Consider the following 17,703-nt stretch of genomic DNA (forward strand, 5'->3'; position numbering starts at 1 on the left):
TAGCCTCCTCCTTTGTTTACCCTTCCCATCCTCCCCTCGCCGCCCCCCCCACCCATCCTCCCCCCCCCCCCCCCCAGGAATTTTTTTTTAAAGGCCTTTTTTTTTTTTTTTTGGCCAGTTCTAGGGCCTGAACTCAGGGCCTGGGCACTGCCTGTGAGCTTCTTTTGGTCAAGGCTAGTATTCTTCCCCTTAAGCCACAGTGCCACTTCCTTTTTTTTTTTTCTGTTTATATAGTACTGAGGAATGGAACCCAGGGCTTAATGCATGCCAGGCAAGCACTCTACCATTAAGCCAAATTCACAGCCAAAAACAAAAAAAATCTTTGACTTCTGATTTGCATTCTCAGTGGAATTTTTAAGTACCTAGCCTGTATTTGTACTTAAAACAGATGTGGCTAGCTGAATATTCAAAGCAGTCTATTGTATATACATAGGTTCTGTCCCTCAGTGAACTACAAGGGGATTCATCATTTGGCTTCCAAAAGTTAAATCTGTTATCCAAAGATTATCACTAGAGGGCTGGGAAGGTGGCTCAGTGGTAGAGCGTTTGCCTTGCATGCCTGAGGCCCTGGGTTCCATTCCTCAGCACCATATAAGCAGAAAAAGCCAGAAGTGGTGCTATGGCTCAAGTGGTAGCATGCTAGCCTTGAGCTGAAGAGCTGAGGGACAGTGTCCAGGCCCAGAGTTCAGGCCCCATGACCGGACCAAAAAAAAAAAAAAAAAAAGATTATGACTAGAAGGAACAACTTGATTTGTTCACTGAGATTTGGCTTTTCTGCCTTTAGGAACTTCTGGGTCAACCAGTTCAGAGACCTGCTTCTTCCAATCTTCTGAGTGGCCTTATGGGGAGCTTGGAACATAACACCTCTTTACTGGGCCAAAGAGCACCCTCTCCTCCCATGCCACAGATGTTTCAAACTCGAGCAGCTTCAGCAGACTACCTTCGCCCACGAATACCATCACCAATCGGTAACTAGTCTTTGGACTTAGAGCCTTACACGCGCTAGGCAGGTGGCCCAGCTGGAAACAATGCTTACAAATAGAAGTCTATTCCCCCATGTGGAGTTTATACTGGCAATGTTTTCCATGGGCATCCTTAAAGAGTTTTAAAGGAAATTTGAGGCTGGGAATGATGGTACAGGCCTGAAATCCCAGCACTTAGAGGCTAATGCAAGTTTGAGGCCAGCCTGCGACTACATAGAGAATGGGGAGAAGCGTAGATACCTTTGGGGAAAGGCCTGAGGAAAAGATGAAAGATAATTTATCACCTACCTGACCTTCTATGTAAGTTTTTTCATTTTCTTCCCTTTTTAGAAAAATAAATCCAAACAAGTTAATTTGGCTTCTGAAGTTTTCCAGGATAAAGAAGTTAAAGAGAGCTAAGAGTGATGGCTCAGTCCTGTAACACCAGTCCTGTGAGAGGCTGAGCTGGGAGAAATAAGAGATTGAGGCTAGCCTCAATAACAAACCCCTGTTGGAGAATAGTGGCTCTCTACTGAGCAGCTGAAGTTGTGTGAAATCTGAATTAAGACAAGAAGCAATGTCAAAAGCTTTTCTAACTGTTTCCTAGTATTTCTACGACCCTAGGACCGCTGTAGGCTGAGGCTCACCCCAGCCAGACTTTCCTTGAGAGGCATCCATCCACAGGAAGACACTCTCTCACTTTCTGTAGAAAGAGAGTGACCCCCTGAGCACAAGATTCTACTTTGGTATCAGCTGACTTAGTATGGCCAAATTCCTGGCTAGATAACTTTTCTCTCAAACAGGTCTTGGCTCTGAAAAGGACAAGAGGGACAACTTAGAGGGGAAAACAGATACACCACCAATTCAGGCCAACAAGAACTCTGACTGAGCCAGTGGCTCATGCCTGTAATCTTAGCTACTCAGGCGGCCAGCCTAGGCAGAAAAGCCCGTGAACTCTTACCTCTATCTAACCACCAAAAATGCAAGAAGTGAACCACCAAAAATGCAAGTGAAGAACTACTTGCATGTAGTTCAAGTGGTAGAACACTAGCCTTGAGCAAAAGAAGCTCAGGGACAATGCCCAGGCCTGAGTTTAAGCCCCAGGACATACACGCATATCTTTGACTTGGGAAAAAGAAAAAAAGGAATTGGAGGCATGGCTCAGTTGGTAGAACACCAGCTAATTAGCAAAAGCATCAGGTACCAAGTTTGAGTACCAATGTCAGACAAAAAGAACTCTGAATTCCATATAGCCCCCTGTGGGAGGGCAGAGGAAGAATGGACGTCTGGCAAGAAAGAAGCAGTGCTTCACAAAAGTGATCATGTCTGGACACTCATTTTAAAACTTTCTTGGCAGGTTTTGCACCAGGACCCCAGCAACTACTTGGAGACCCATTTCAGGGCATGCGCAAGCCCATGAGCCCTGTCACGGCCCAGGTCAGCTGAGTTTTGTCAGCCCCAGTCTCTTGCTTGCTTTTCGCCCTTTTGTCAGTACTTTTGCAGCTATGGAACGGTATGGTGTGTTTTTCAGAACATTGCTAAGTAATGGAAATAATACTTCAATAAAATACTGTTTGGTAGTTGACAATAAAGTTTGGTCAAGTCTGCAATATCTAATTTTTTTTAGCTGCTGCATAGATACACCTTTCTAGGAGAAGAGAGACTTTTGTAGAAAATATACAGATTGTCCTCATTCTTCTTTCCCTGTTCTTGGCAGATGAGTCAGATGGAGTTGCAGCAGGCAGCTTTGGAGGGGCTGGCCCTACCACATGACCTTGCAGTCCAGGCAGCAAACTTCTACCAGCCTGGTTTTGGCAAACCACAGGTGGACAGAACCAGAGATGGATTCAGAAACAGGTAACCTAGTAATCCTATGTGAATTAGAGTACTAATTTGCAAATAGAGGCTTCCTGAGACTAATAAACTAGTCAGATACAGTGTACATCTGTTGTATATACTAGTTTTCAATAGAGGAAATGATACAATTGAATTCTATTGCAGAGACATTGAGTTTTTACCCTATTGTTGTTTGTTTTGTGCTGGTCCTGGGGTTTGACCACCTCAGGGCTTGGACACTGTCCCTGAGCTTCTTCTGCCTTCTTCTGCCCGGCTGGCTTTAATCTGTGGTTCTCAGATCTCAGCATTCTGATAAGCTAGGATTACAGGTGTAACCTGTGCCCAGCTCCTTGAGCATTTGTGCTCAAGTCTAGTGCTCTACCACTTGACCCACGGCTCCACTTGGAAAGTGTCATGGACTTTCCTCCCTGGCTTTGAACTGCAACACCCCCTGCATGTGGGTTTAGGGATTCTCTTTACTCCCTCACCAAGAATACCACTGTTCTGTGTCCCCACATTGGTGAATGTGTGTCTCAGTACAGCAGTATGGGGATTAGTAGAACTGATTGGGGAAAAAAAGCTGGTTTTAGAATTCCATCTGCTTGTGATTCATAAAACTTGAAGAATCATTGACTGTTCTTGGGCTTTTGACCTTTGGGGCACAAGTTTAGACATGGGTGAAATGCAATGAAGTGTCTCAGCCAGTGGCTCACACATTTTTTTCTCTTGGCAACCTGTTATGTCTGTGTCAACACTGTTTACTGTTTGGGAGGTCTGATTTGGGTATGGATCGGGAGTAGCATGTTATATTACACTGGTTCCTAAAATACCTAAAACTCGTTTCATTTGAACCAGCGTCTCCTTGAGCATTGGTTTATGTGCCAACCATGGCTAATTAGTCTGCTCCCTGCACTAATTAGCATACCTAGTTCACAGAATGATGGTTCACTATCCATCTTCCTGGCATAGAAATAAACTATGCCAGCTCCAGATAACCCAACGCTTTCGCTGTAGCTGTTCTGTCTGAGCCATCTTAATCACTGGCCACCTCCAGTTTAATGAAGCTTCTTCCTAGGAACTTTCCCAGTGTTCTTGGTGTTTACTGCCATACCTTCTCCATTTTCCTACTGGCCCTTGTTTGTGTATCTATGTTGCTTTGATTGCCCCAAGTTATGACCCTTCCACTACAGTGAGAGTTCTGTAAGGAAGTGCCATGTTTCACTTAAGTTTTGAAATCACTCAAAATTTAGTCTTTTTTTTTTTTTTTGGTCAGTTGTAGGTCTTGAACTCAGGACATAGTTGCAGTCCAAAGCTAAGTACTCTGCGACTTGGAGTCACAGTGCCACTTCCAGTTTTCTGATGGTTAACTGGAGATAAAGAGTCTCACGGATTTTCCTGATTGGGCTGGCTTCAAACTGCAATCCTCAGATCTCAGCCTTTTGAGAAGCTAGGATTACAGCTGTGAGCCACCAGTGCCCAACTCTTAGTCATCTTTTTGCATTTGTTAGGCTGGGGAAAGTGAACTGTATAAGGGATTCTTGGCTTGGTCTTGATTTGCATTCTGATTTTCGGACTTGGGAGTTTTAGTGGCTTGGAGCTCTCTCCCTAATAATTAATGTGTTCACAGGCAACAGCGAGTAACGAAGTCACCAGCACCTGTGCACCGAGGGAATTCTTCATCCCCAGCCCCTGCTGCTTCAATCACAAGCATGGTCAGTGACCTATAGGAACTGTGAACCACTTGAAGACTGCTCTACTTGGTTATGCTCCCTAAGTATCCCTGAAAATCTTCCACAGGAATACTGACCTAAGTGTTTCCTACTTGCTTGTTCGGTCTTCACCTAGGGTTCTCTCCTAGTGAAGCCCCTCATGGAAAAAGTGCCAGCAGACTAATATTTGCTGGCCCATGCCTGCACATATTACAGTATGTCCAAATGAAGAAGCAGCTGTGTAGGGAGGTAGGAGAAAAAGGTGAGATGGACAGATGACAAGGCAGATAAGGCGTCCAGCAGACAAATTGGGGAGCTCACAAGTCGTTCAGATCTTAGTATTACAAAGACTGGGACAGAGGAGTTTGCCTGTTTGTGGTGATAAGTCTAGTTTGACAACTGACTGGCTGCTAAACAAGGGGGAGGAACAATTGCTGTGTAAAGACTCCACGTACAGCTGCATCAGACACTTTGAAAGCAAGGTTTAAGGCACATGAATAGTAAAATCATCAAAGGAGCAAAGAAATGGAAACTCAAGATCCAAATCATGAATCCTAGTAGCTCAATTTACTAAGATAATTGTGATTGTGAAGGGTTGGGACCTGTGCCTCAAATGATAGAGTGCTTGTGTAATAAACACAGGACCCTGAGTGCAAATTCCAGTACCTCAAAAAAAAAAAAAAAGATTTTTTTTCTTTTTTTAAATTTTCGGTCATGGGGCTTGAACTCTATGCCTAGGTGCTGTCCCTCAGCTCTTCAGCTCAAGGCTAGCGTTCTACCACTTGAGCCACAATGCCACTTCTAGTTTTCTAGTGGTTAACTGGAGATAAGAGTCTCACAGACTTTTCTGCCTGGGCTGGCTTTGAACCGTGATCCTCAGATCTCAGCCTCCTGAGTAGCTGGGATTATAGGCATGAGCCACCACAGGAGCCTGGCAATTGTGATTGTTTTAGTAGTCAAGTGAGAGAAATAGTAACAAAGAATAACTTAGTTCCTAAGTTTGTCTCTGAAATGTCCTTTTGCAGGTGGAAGGGGAGCCATTGTTGCTCCAGGGTGTACTTTGGTCATATTCCTCCTAGTCTAATCCCAGGTCCCTAGGTGAAGTGTGTGAATAGAGGCAGGTCCCTGTTATCAGAGCTTTGGACAGGGATTGCACTCATGGGACTGCCTGCCTCCTCCCTTTCCTTTCCTCTAGGAGCTGTAGACCAGAATGTTGGTATTGTCCTCTGATACTATGTAGACAATATGGAAGCTCTTAATCTTTGTTGAGCAGCTTGGTCAATGAATTCTGGCCTGATATTAGGGAAAAGTACTTAGGATATGCTGATGTCAACTCTTTTTCTCTGCAGCTTTCTCCTTCCTTCACCCCTACCTCAGTGATCCGGAAGATGTACGAGAGCAAAGAGAAAAGCAAGGAGGAAACAGTACCTGGAAAGGCGGCTGCTGGTGACAGTAAAGAGGATATTCTGAAGGCCAGTGAAGGTACTGCAGGGTGTGCTACTAAGCAAGTATGTGTGAGAGAGAACACAGGCTGACCAACCTAACCTGATTTCTCTCCAAAGCAGTTCCCAAGCCCTGGCTGCTTGACCACAGTCGTGTGTCAAATAGAAGGGTTGGCTCTATGTTGAACATGAACTATACAACTTGTGGGCGAGTATGGGAGGGGAAAATTGGGAGAAAGTGAGGGAAGGGGTGACAATGTCCATAAAGAAATGTACTTACTACCTGACTTATATAACTGTAATCCCTCTATATATCACCCTTTATGGTAACAGTTTTTAACATTTTTTGTTAAAGGATTGGAAGCCAGTCACTGATGGCTTATGGCTGTAATCCTCGGTACTCAGGAAGCTGAGATCTGAGGATCGTGGTTCAAAGCCAGCCCAGACAGGAAAGTCCATGAGACTCTTATCTCCAGTGAACCACTAGAAAACTGGTGGTGCTGTGGTTCAAATTAGTAAAGTCATGCCAGCTTTGAACAAAAAAGCTCAGAGACAGTGCCCAGGCCCTGAGTTCAAGCCCCATGACCAACAAGAAAAAAGTGGAGGGGGAAACTAGCCCACATTCTCTGGGTTGCTCAAAATTCTGACCAACCTAAGAATGTTGTGAATGCTGGTTTAAAAAATGAACTTCAGTTTAGAATTTTTAGTTGTTATAGTTTAAAAATTAGTATTTTTCATATATCCCAATATGAGCCCAATATAAATGACCTGAAACTTAAAATCCTACCTTAGCCTCAGATTACAGGTGTGTATACCACACCTAGATTTAGCCCAGCCATTTCTAAAAAGTTCTCCAACTGTGGAGACTTGATATGTGCAGTGGGTGAAGCATATGGGTATAAGAGCCTTTTACAAGTATAAAAGAAAAAATGTGCTGGTCTCTGTGAGTTGCACAGATTGTAAAGGACATGGTGGCACTAATTCTAGTAAATTAGCATTACATAGGTGCAGACTATTGGTCTGAAAACCTTTTGCCTGTGTTGCAAGAACAGTGGAGCAGATACTCTTTGATCAGGCTGTAATTGCTGTGTGTGTGCCCCAATACCAGGGCTTGAAGTCAGGGCCTGGGCGCTGTCCCTGAGCAATTTTCTCAAGGCTAGCACTCTGCCACTTTAGCCACAACTCCACTTTAAGCTGTTTGTGATCACTGGAAATAAATCTCATGGACTGGACTTTACTTAAGATCTGAGATCTCTGCCTCCTGAGTAGTTAGGATTACAAGCATGAGCCACTGATGCCTGGCTGCTTTTTAAATTTTATCATGGATTCATATGATTTTGTACCAACTTGATTCTCTCCTTAGACTAAAAAGAATCTCAAGCAGCCAAGGACAGGGCTAGTGTCCATATAAGCCCAGGCCACAGCCATTTGTGCAGAACAGATTGCCTAAGTTAGACCACCAACCCTGATTCTCCAAGTGTTTACCAAGAGCTATCCTTTTGTTCAGAGGAGTATTAAGAATAGAGGACGTGGGTTTTGGGGGGTTCATCTGCATCCCCTCAAGGATGTGGACTTTAAGATTATAACCTTAGGGGCTGGGAAGTGCCCTGGGTTTGATTCCTCAGCACCACATAAGCAGAAAAAGCCGGAAGTGGGGCTGTGGCTCAAGTAGTAGGGTACTACCCTTGAACTGAAGAGCTGAGGGACAGCGCCCAGGCCCAGAGTTCAAGCCCCACGACCAAAAAAAAAAAAAAAAAAAAAAAGTATAACTTTACATTTTTTCTTTTTGTCAGTTGTGGGGCTTGAACTCAGGGCCTGGTCACTGTCTGAGCTTTTGTGCTCAAAAGGCTAGCACTCTACCATCTTGAGCCACAGCTCCACTTCCAGTTTTCTGGTGGTTAACTGGAGGGAGATAAAAGTCTTATGGGCTTCTCTGCCCAGGCTGGCCTTGAGCTGCGATCCTCAGATCTCAGCCTCCTGTGTAGCGAGGATTACAGGTGTGAGCCACCAGCACCCAGCAGATTTACACTTTTGGAATGTGTCAAAAATCCCTTCTGAACTGGGAGCATAGCTTAGTAGAATACTTTCTTGGCATGTATAAGGCGCTGGATTCAATCTCCATTTTCCCCCTGTGCCACAGACATAAATCCTTTCCCCAAAGTCCTCTTTTCAGGGAAGAGTGGGAAGACCATAAAACAAGTTTGCCAATACCAAAATACTGACTGGTTCCTTACAGACAACCTGCTGTCCAATTCCATATCCAATGTGGATCGAGAGTCTTCGCCTACAACAAATCTAAAACTGTCAACATTACAGCGGCCTTCATGTTCCACCCCACTGTCCCAGACAAACCGTTACACCAAAGAACAAGATTATCGACCTAAAACAGCTGGGAGAAAAACACCCACGTTGGCATCCCCAGTTCCAGGAACACCTTTTCTCCGCCCCACCCACCAAGTTCCCCTCGTTCCCCATGTCCCTATTGTTCGGCCTGCTCACCAGCTCCACCCAGGATTGGTCCAGAGGATGCTGGCCCAAGGAGTACATCCACAGCATCTCCCAAGTTTGCTTCAAGCTGGTGAGTTTCAGATCTGAGTTAGTCTGGGGACCTGACATGACATATACAATGAAGAGACATCCATTCCCAGAGATGTTACTATATTCTTCCACCTAACCAACAGGCAACAGATCCAATCCAATTCATTCTCTTAGTCCATTAAAAGACATCCTTAATGAGCTTTTAAGTCAGCAAAACATTACTACAACCCAGCCCTTCTTCCTTCTGCCCAGCAGGTGTGCTTCCTCCTGGGCTGGACCTGACGCATTTACAGGGACTATCTGGCCCCATCCTGGGTCAGCCCTTTTACCCCTTACCTGCTCCTGCTAACCATCCCCTCCTAAACCCTCGTCCTGGAACACCTCTGCATCTGGCGATGATGCAGCAACAGCTCCAGCGCTCAGGTGAGTTCAGGAATGGGCTGGGTGGGAAGATGGGAAGAGGCTTAAAGCTTAGGACCAGTCTCCTGGAGATGAATTGACATCCTTAATCAGTCGACCTCTGGAATTTGGGATTGTTCCTACAAAAACAGTGGGAGCGCCTGGAGTCCTTGGATATCTTCTAAAAGGTGAAGAATCTTTCCAGTAAAAGTTGAGCTAGGAGCTAGGCGTCAGTGCCTCACACCTGTAATCCTAGCTACTCAGGATACTGAGATCTGAGGGTCATGGTTCAAAGCCATACAGATAGGAAAGTCTCTGAGACTTTTTATTGTCAGTCATGGTGCCTGAATTCTAGGCCTGGACACTATCCCCTCAGCTCTTCAGCTCAAGGCTAGCGCTCTCCCACTTGAGCAACAGCACCACTTCCGACTTTTTCTGCTTATGTGGTGCTGAGGAATTGAACCCAGGGCCTCATGCATGCGAGGCAAGCGCTCTACCACTGAGCCACATTCCCAACCCCTCCATAACTTTTATCTCTAATCAGTAATAGGAAAAGTGAGCTAGGGCCCACCCAGAACAGATGCCGTCTTAGCAGAGGTCAGTGCTATGTGATGAGAAGTGGCCCTGTCATCCAGGGTGGGTTTTCAATATTAATGGCTTCTTAACAGCTTAACGTTCTAAGGTACTGACTTCCAGTTCTCTAAAGAAGCCCTAGAGTAAGTCGTCTCATAAAGACTTTGGTTCTGTTTCTGTTAGGGTTTGAGTGAAGGGAGGACCTGGTAATAATAAGGAACCATTGTTCCATCATACTCTGAATGTTTATAACCCTTCTTATCTCCATAGTTCTGCATCCTCCAGGCTCTGGATCCCAGGCAGCAGCTGTCAGCGTACAAACAACTCCTCAGAATGTACCCAGTCGGTCAGGCCTGCCGCACATGCACTCCCAGTTAGAGCATCGCCCCAGTCAACGGAGCAGCTCCCCTGTGGGCCTTGCCAAATGGTTTGGCTCAGATGTGCTGCAGCAGCCCCTACCCTCCATGCCTGCCAAAGTCATCAGTGTAGATGAGCTGGAGTACCGACAGTGAGGGCATGGCAGGCAGGCAGGCAGGCTCACACACATCTGGACCTATGGTGGCAACCTGGGCAGGACAATGCTGCTTCATCTTGGGTTGGTTTATAGGCTTTTACTTTGGAACACTCCAGGTGAAGCTCTTTAGGGAACCCACACACATGGCGTGGCCTCACATGATAGAACGACCTTAACCAATGTAGGAGCAGAACCCACATGGTCTAAATACAGGATGCACAGTGCTGTCAATCCTGAAAATTCTTTCTTTTTGTAAGGTATGTGAATGATGTGCTGGTGTCTTCATTAAGAGGTGGCACCTAAGGGTTCTGAGGAAATAAAATGTATAGACCCTTATGTACAGATCTGTGTATAAACTTTTGTACATACATATAGGATAGCTTTTTTGAACTTATACAGCTGTACATAAAAGTAGCTGATATTAGTTAAGCCTGTGTCAACTGTTTTTTTCTTTTTTTCACTTGTACATTTGGGACTTTTGTTTGATTAAAGTTGCATATGCTAAGTGTGTGAATGAAGTGAATGGCATTGCTGTGTTTCTTTCCTCACTGAATCGTTTCAAACAGCTAAGCCAAGAAATTTAGGACTCCTTGATGGAAATGGCCTGAAATATCAATTATTGTGGAACTGGATCTATTTTGATTTAGGAGGAAGAGGCAGCTTTTTCATTTAAGACTCCAGAGATGGTTAGGCCAGGCTGACTACCCTTTAAATGGCCTTGTAACTAATACGTGCCCTTTTCAAAATTCCCATAAAAAAGAGATTTTGGCTCTCCTTTCTGGCTGAAGATTTTTCAGTCCTACTAGTTTGAAAGTTTTCAAGCTGAAGCCCTAGCTCTGGATACCTATTTAGTTAGGACCATAAAAGCTACTTTGAGGCTAGGCACTGTTGGCTCATACCTGTAACCCTAGCTATTCAAGAGGCTGAGCTCAGAAGACTGCAGTTCAAAGCCAGACCAGGAAATAAAGTCCATGAGACCCTTATTTCCAATAAACTACCAAAAAAAGCTAGAAGTGGAGCTAGAGCACTAACCTTGAGTAATAGAAGCCAGGGTCAGTGCCAAGGACTTCTGTTCAAGGACAAGAAAGAAAAAAACAACAAAAAACTCCATGCTTCAGGATAAAATGACAGTTGGACAAGCTGCTGCCTTTTAATTCCAAGGGTGACATAGAGCCTGACTTCTGAATGTTAGGACTCTGCCCTATACTTCAAAGGGCACAAAAAAGTCACATTTCAACAGAAACTGTCAGAGAGAGATCTCACTCATTTTCTCTTCTTCCCCCCAAAGTATCATTAGCTATTTTTTTTTTTTTTTTTTGCTAGTCGTGGAACTTGAACTCAGGGCCTGAGCACTATTCATGAGCTTCTTTTGCTCTACCATTTGAGCCACAGTGCCACTTCCGGCTTTTTCTGTGTATGTGGTTCTGAGGAATTGAACCCAGGGCTTCATGCTTGCTAGACAAGCACTCTACCACTAAGCCATATTCACTTTCTGTGTGATTCCTCAACCTTAGAATTCTTTTTTTTTTTGGGGGGGTCCAGTTGTGGGGCCTGAACTCTGGGCCTGGGCGCTGTCCCTCAGCTCTTCAGCTCAAGGCTAGCACTCTACCACTTGAGCCACAGCGCCACTTGGGGCTTTTTTCTTATGTGGTGCTGAGGAATCGAACCCAGGGCCTCATGCATTGCAAGGCAAGCGCTCTACCACTGAGCCACCTTCCCAGCCCCAGCCTTAGAATTCTTAGAAAATGTTTTGTTTCCACAAGTGGAAGTCAGAAAGTGGTCCCAGGTATTCACAGAATACTGATATCTGGGCTCTGGTTTGACCATTTCTGTGTCCCTTATCCCATGTATTTCCCCTTTGTGTTTAGCCAACAGTAGGAGGTATACAGTGAGGAGGAAGAGGTTGAAGCTGCCTATAAGGGATTCCTTTTCAGACTCAAAGCTGGTGAGACAGGTCAGAGCAAAGAGCAAAGCCATTAGCTAGTGACTGGCAAAATGGAGCCAGATATCAGACCTGTAACCATGAAACTACTACAGGAAGGAGAAACAATTTATTGGCATAGACAGGAACTTCCTGAGCAGAGTTCCAGGGGTATAGCAAATTGGAGACTCACTGGGATTGCACCAAAGTTTCTGCACAACAAAGAACAGCGTACCTTGGGTCTGGGAAGGTGGCTCAGCAGTAGAGTGCTTGCCTTGCATGCATGAGGCCCTGGGTTCAGTTCCTCAGCACCATATAAGCAAAAAGAAAAAAGCTGGAAGTGGTGCTGTGGCTCAAGTGGTAGAGCGCTAGCCTTCAGCTGAAGAGCTAAGAGACAGTGCCCAGGCCCAGAGTTCAGGCCCCACTACTGGACCCCCCCCCCCAAAAAAAAAAAAAAAAATCCAAAGAACAGCGTACTTTTACCGGTTACACATATGAGGAACTGATTTCCAGAATATACAAGTTCAAGAGACTATAAACATCCCCAAAACCAACCTAATTAATACATGTGCAAAAGAACTAGAAACTTCTCAGAAGAATGACCAATAAATGCATGAGGAAATGTTCAAAATCCCTGGCCATAAAGGGAATACAAATCAAAAGAACATAAAAGATAATTAAGCCAAGGGCTGATGGCTCACACCTCTAATCCTACTACTCAAGAGGCTGAGATCTGAGGATTAAGGCTCAAAAGCAGCCCAGGCAGGAAAGTCCAAGAGACTCATCTCCAAATGCTAGCACTCTACCTAAGCTCTGAGTTCAAGCCCCATGATGAATGCTGTTAAGAGATGTAGGGAAAAAAGAAACACTGTTGGTGGGAACATGAACTAGTGCAACCATTCTAGAAGGTGATTTAGAGAGTCTTCAAAAAGAGTAAACAGAAGCAGGGCACCAGTGGCTCACGCCTGTAATCCTAGCTACTCAGGAGGCTGAGATCTGAGGATCACGTCCGTGAGACACATCTCTGATAAACAAATAGAAAACGAAGTAGCACTGCGGCTCGGCTCAAGTGATAAAGTGCTTGCCTTGAGCTGAAGAGCGCAGGGACAGAAGCCCAAACCCAGAGTTCAAGCCCCCGGACTGACAAAAAAAGGAGTAAATGGATGGGGAATGTGGCCTAGTGGTAGAGTGCTTGCTTAGCTGCATGAAGTCCTTGGTTTAATTCCTCAGTACCACATAAACAGAAAAAGCTGGAAATGGCGCTGTGGCTCAAGTGGTAGAGTGCTAGCTTTGAGCAAATAAAGCTCAGAGACAGTGCCCAGACCCTAAGTTCCAGCCCAAGGACTGACTGGCAAAAAAAAAAACAGAATAAACAGAACCACCATATGATCCAGCGATACCACTCTTAAGAATCTATCCAGAATATTACAAGTCAAGACATGGTAGAGACACACATCTTTGTTCAGTAGTGTGCTATTCACAATAGCCAAGTTATGGAAACAGATGAGTAGATTAAGAAAATGTGGTGTGGGGCTGGGAAGGTGGCTAAGTGGTAGAGTGCTTGCCTTGCATGCATGAGGCCCTCGGTTCAATTCCTCAGCACCACATAAGCAAAAAGAAAAAAGCCGCAAGTGGCGCTGTGGCTCAAGTGGTAGAGCACTAGCCTTGAGCTGAAGAGCTGAGGGACAGCGCCCAGGCCCAGAGTTCAGGCCCCATGACTGGACCCAAAAAAAAAAAAAAAATAGTTTAACAAAATGAATACCACAAAGTGGAAAAGTTGGCAAGGGAAGGGCGATAGGGTTGGGAACACATGAATGGAGAAAGGGTGAGCAAACAGTTACACTTTTTTTTTGGGGGGGGGGTCCCCATGGGGCTTGAACTCTGGGCCTGGGCACTGTCCCTCAGCTCTTAAGCTCAAGGTTAGCCATAGTACCACTTCTGGTTTTCTAGGCTCATGGATTTTCCTGCCTGGGCTGGCTTTGAACTGCAGTCCTCAGATCTCAGCCTCCTGAGTAGCTAGGATTACAGGCGTGAGCCAGCAGTGCCCTCGGAGGAAAGGGATATGTGGGAAAACAACAGAAAGGGTAGCGTTGGTCAAGGCATTGTATTTATAATCTGACTTATGGAACTGAAACCTCTTACAAGAAAACAAGAGCATTATTAAGAATATCATAGTAGTAGGGTACTAGTGGCTAATGTCTGTAATCCTACCTATTCAGGTGGCTGAGATATGAGGATCTCAGTTCCAAGTCAGATGGGACAGGCCAGTCTGTAAGACTCCTATCTCCAATTAACCACCAACATGCCAGAAATGGATCTGTAGTTCTAGCTTTGAGGGGAAAAAAAAAAGCCCAGGAACAGTCTGTGCCTAGGCCCTGAGTTCAATTGTGTGTGTGTGTGTGTGTGTGTGTGTGTGTGTGTCTCACGCCTGTAATCCTAACTACTCAGGAGGCTGAGATCTGAGGATCATGGTTCAAAGCCAGCCCAGGCAGAAAAGTCTGTGACACTCCTCTCCAATATACCACCAGAAAACCTGAAGTGGTGCTGTGGCTCAAGTGGCAGAATGCTAACCTTGAGTTGAAGAGCTGAGGGACAGCGCCCAGAGTTCAAGCCCAATGGCAAAAAAACAAAAACAAAACCAAAAAACCACCCTGACTGGAGAAGGGTGAAAACAAAAGAAGTTAATGTAGTTTCTAGAACTTAGATTGATATAGGGGGAAGGCAGGAAGGAAAAGTGTCTCAGCTAACTTTTGGGTATCTTTGGTATGTTGAGCAGGCACGAATTTAGGAACAATCAGGGTTGGAGGGTGTGTACAATAAGATTAAGAGAAGCTAAGAATACCTGTGACACCTTCAAAGTAGAAAAGCTGAAGGGTGCATGACCTCATGGAAAACCTACCATGATGGAGGGGAAGCCGGGTAGGAAAGAATAGTCCTTATCACCAAAATCAAGCAGGAGGAAGACCATGAATGGAGACGGAAAACACAGGCCAACTTTTTATAACAGCTAAAAAGCTTCTAAGAAGCTACATTACTAAGACTGGCTCTTTGTGATAGTACAAGCTTAATCAGGAATGAAAACTTAAGAAGAGCAAACTCTTGTTTGTTAATTCTATTCCCTTGGGCTAGAAGTGTGGCTCATACACACAAAAGCCTTAAGTTCAAACCTCAATACTGACAAAAGAAAAAAAAAATACAGGGGCAGGGAACGTGGTTTAGTGGTAGAGTGCTTAAGCCTTGGGTTTGATTCCTCAGGAGCACTAAACAGAAAAAGCTGGAAGTGGTAGAGTGCTAGCCTTGAACAAAAGAAGCTCAAGGACAGTGCCCAAGCCCTGAGTTCAAGCTCCAGAATTGGCACACAAAAAGAAAAAGAAAGAAAAAAAGAAATTATAGTTCTAGTCGGGCACTGGTGGCTCACACCTGTAATCCTAGCTACTCAGGAGGCTGAGATCTGAGGATCACGGTTCAAAGTCAGCCTGGGCAGGAAAGTCTATGAGACTCATCTCCAATTAACCACTAGAAAACCAGAAGTGGTGCTGTGGCTCAAGTGGTAGAGCACTGGCCTTGAGCTGAAGAGCTAAGGATAGCAACCAGGCCCAAAGTTCAAGCCCCAAAACCAACCAAAAAAAAAAGAAAGGAAAAAAAAAGAAAAGAAAAAAATTATAGTTCTATTCCCATTACCAATAATTGTGCCATGAAACAAAAAGCAAACTGGCTGGGCAGTTTCTAGGAAATAATTTTCCAAAACAGTAATGTTTTAGGCCCTTTTATTAACTTCTGGATACTGATGTTCAGCCTAGTACTGTGGAGACATCTTATGATTTATAGGGAGGAACCAGCTGCCCAGCAAGATACAATAGATGGCAGAATCTGAACTTAAGAATCTCACTAGCTGTCAGGAACCCATTAATTTCTGTAAAAGTCCATCTTTCCTTCCATTTTAGCTGGTTAACTTTACAGCCGTTAAATGGAGCTGAATTAAGTAATGGCGCAAAACAGTGGGTCAAGAACATGAGAATACATGATAGAACAGGAAGTTCGCACCATGCCATAAAAACAGTTTCAGAGCTCATCAGAAAGCCTGATGCCTGCCAGAATTCTTGATACAAATCACTTCTTCCAGAACTGCTCAAGGTGAACCCAAAGGAGACAGAAGGGAAAGACAGGATACTCTCTCGGCGACTATGGGGCCACAGAGCAGAGTAGGGTAACGTTCTGCGTGAGGGACACAAGATCTATGTAAAGAATATTCTGAAGCCTTGGAGCAACTGGATTTCATCAATCTTCTGTCCTCAAAACCCTGGAAAGACTAAACATTTAACACATTTTTGGCCTGATGCTCAGAAGGACGGACAAAGGGTGAAAAAATACAGCAGTGACAACTACTAGAAACTACACAACTTGTGGGTAGAGATGGGAGGGAAAAAACTGGGAGTGAGGGAAAGGGTAACATGTTCCAAAAAGAAATGTACTCTACCTGAATTATGTAACTAACCCCTCTGTACATCACCTTTTTTTTTTTTTGGGTCCGGTCGTGGGGCCTGAACTCTGGGCCTGGGCGCTGTCCCTCAGCTCTTCAGCTCAAGGCTAGCGCTCTACCACTTGAGCCACAGCACCACTTCCAGCTTTTTTCTTTGTCTGCTTATGTGGTGCTGAGGAATCAAACCCAGGGCCTCATGCATGCAAGGCAAGCGCTCTACCACTGAGCCACCGTCCCAGCCCTGTACATCACCTTTATAATAACAAATTAAAAAAAATTAAAAACCTCAAAATTGCTCTAGCTGGAGAGCAAACCTGATGGAAATCCCACAGCTCAGAAAGCCAATGTTTTCCTACGAAGCTGAGGTAAGTTCTAGACCATGGCCTCTACCATGAAAGTACCAATGGTAGATACCAAGATCTATATTCTGAAAAGGGACTAGAATCTGAGGCATGGAGGGCTTCTCTCATGTCCTATCTGGGGAAGGATAAGCCCAAGCTCCATAAAGGCTATCAGAAGGACACAATTCTCTAGGGTAATAGGAGTAGACAAGCATTAGACAAAGGCTGAATATGTTGATAATCCTCATTCCTCATAATCTGCCCACATCTCTACCTCATTTCATTTGAAGACAGACTGATTTCTACCTTCCTACAAACCTGTTCCACTTACTGATTTTCCAGGAACCCTCCTCCATCACAGTACCATAAAGATGTGTATCACAAGCCGGGCGCTGGTGGCTCACGCCTGTAATCCTAGCTACTCAGGAGGCTGAGATCTGAGGATCTCGGTTCAAAGCCAGCCCGGGCAGGAGAGACCGGGAGACTCCAATCTCCAATAAACCACCATAAAACCGGAAGTGGCGCTGTAGCTCAAGTGGTAGAGTGCTCGCCTTGAGCTGAAGAGCTGAGGGACAGCGCCCAGGCCCAGAGTTCAAGCCCCACGGCCGACAAAAAAAAAAAAAAAAGATGTGTATCACAAACTGTCTGCTCCCATTATAATAGTTGCCACATGGGCTGGGAAGGTGGCTCAGTGGTAGAGTGCTTGCCTTGCATGCATGAGGCCCTAGGTTTGAGTCCTCAGCACCACATAAGCAGAAAAAGCCGGAAATGGCCCTGTGGCTCAAGTGGTAAAGCGCTAGCCTTGCACTGAAGAGCTGAGGGACAGCGCCCAGGCCCAGAGTTAAGGCCCCACAACCGACCAAAAAAGAAAAAAAAAGTTGCCACACTCACAATGTTTTCTGCCTTCATACTTTTGCTCATTGACATAGTCCAGGACTGCCATGGAGGTTCAAGCAGAAAGGCTGAAAGAAGACACTTAAAAGGGCTG

The 17,703-nt window shown here is 45.0% G+C and overlaps 1 protein-coding gene across 4 annotated transcripts in view; it reads left to right on the forward strand.

The window, feature by feature from the left end:
• Window positions 1-10,491, forward strand: part of Eif4enif1 (eukaryotic translation initiation factor 4E nuclear import factor 1) — a 61,906-nt gene extending 51,415 nt beyond the window's left edge. For 2 of the 4 annotated variants that reach the window (XM_042666291.1, XM_042666290.1), the window contains exons 12-19: window positions 785-968; window positions 2,320-2,399; window positions 2,680-2,819; window positions 4,426-4,510; window positions 5,857-5,989; window positions 8,186-8,527; window positions 8,740-8,910; window positions 9,730-10,491. In XM_042666291.1, coding sequence (XP_042522225.1) covers window positions 785-968; window positions 2,320-2,399; window positions 2,680-2,819; window positions 4,426-4,510; window positions 5,857-5,989; window positions 8,186-8,527; window positions 8,740-8,910; window positions 9,730-9,971 — 1,377 coding nt within the window. In that variant the 3' untranslated portion in view covers window positions 9,972-10,491. The remainder of the gene's footprint in view (window positions 1-784; window positions 969-2,319; window positions 2,400-2,679; window positions 2,820-4,425; window positions 4,511-5,856; window positions 5,990-8,185; window positions 8,528-8,739; window positions 8,911-9,729) is intronic. The other 2 variants (XM_042666292.1, XM_042666293.1) reach the window with 1 other exon arrangement.
• The last annotated feature ends 7,212 nt before the right edge of the window (window positions 10,492-17,703 follow it).

This window comes from Dipodomys spectabilis, unplaced genomic scaffold, assembly GCF_019054845.1.
Source record: "Dipodomys spectabilis isolate Male_0828 unplaced genomic scaffold, ASM1905484v1 ptg000363l, whole genome shotgun sequence".
NCBI lineage: Eukaryota > Metazoa > Chordata > Mammalia > Rodentia > Heteromyidae > Dipodomys > Dipodomys spectabilis.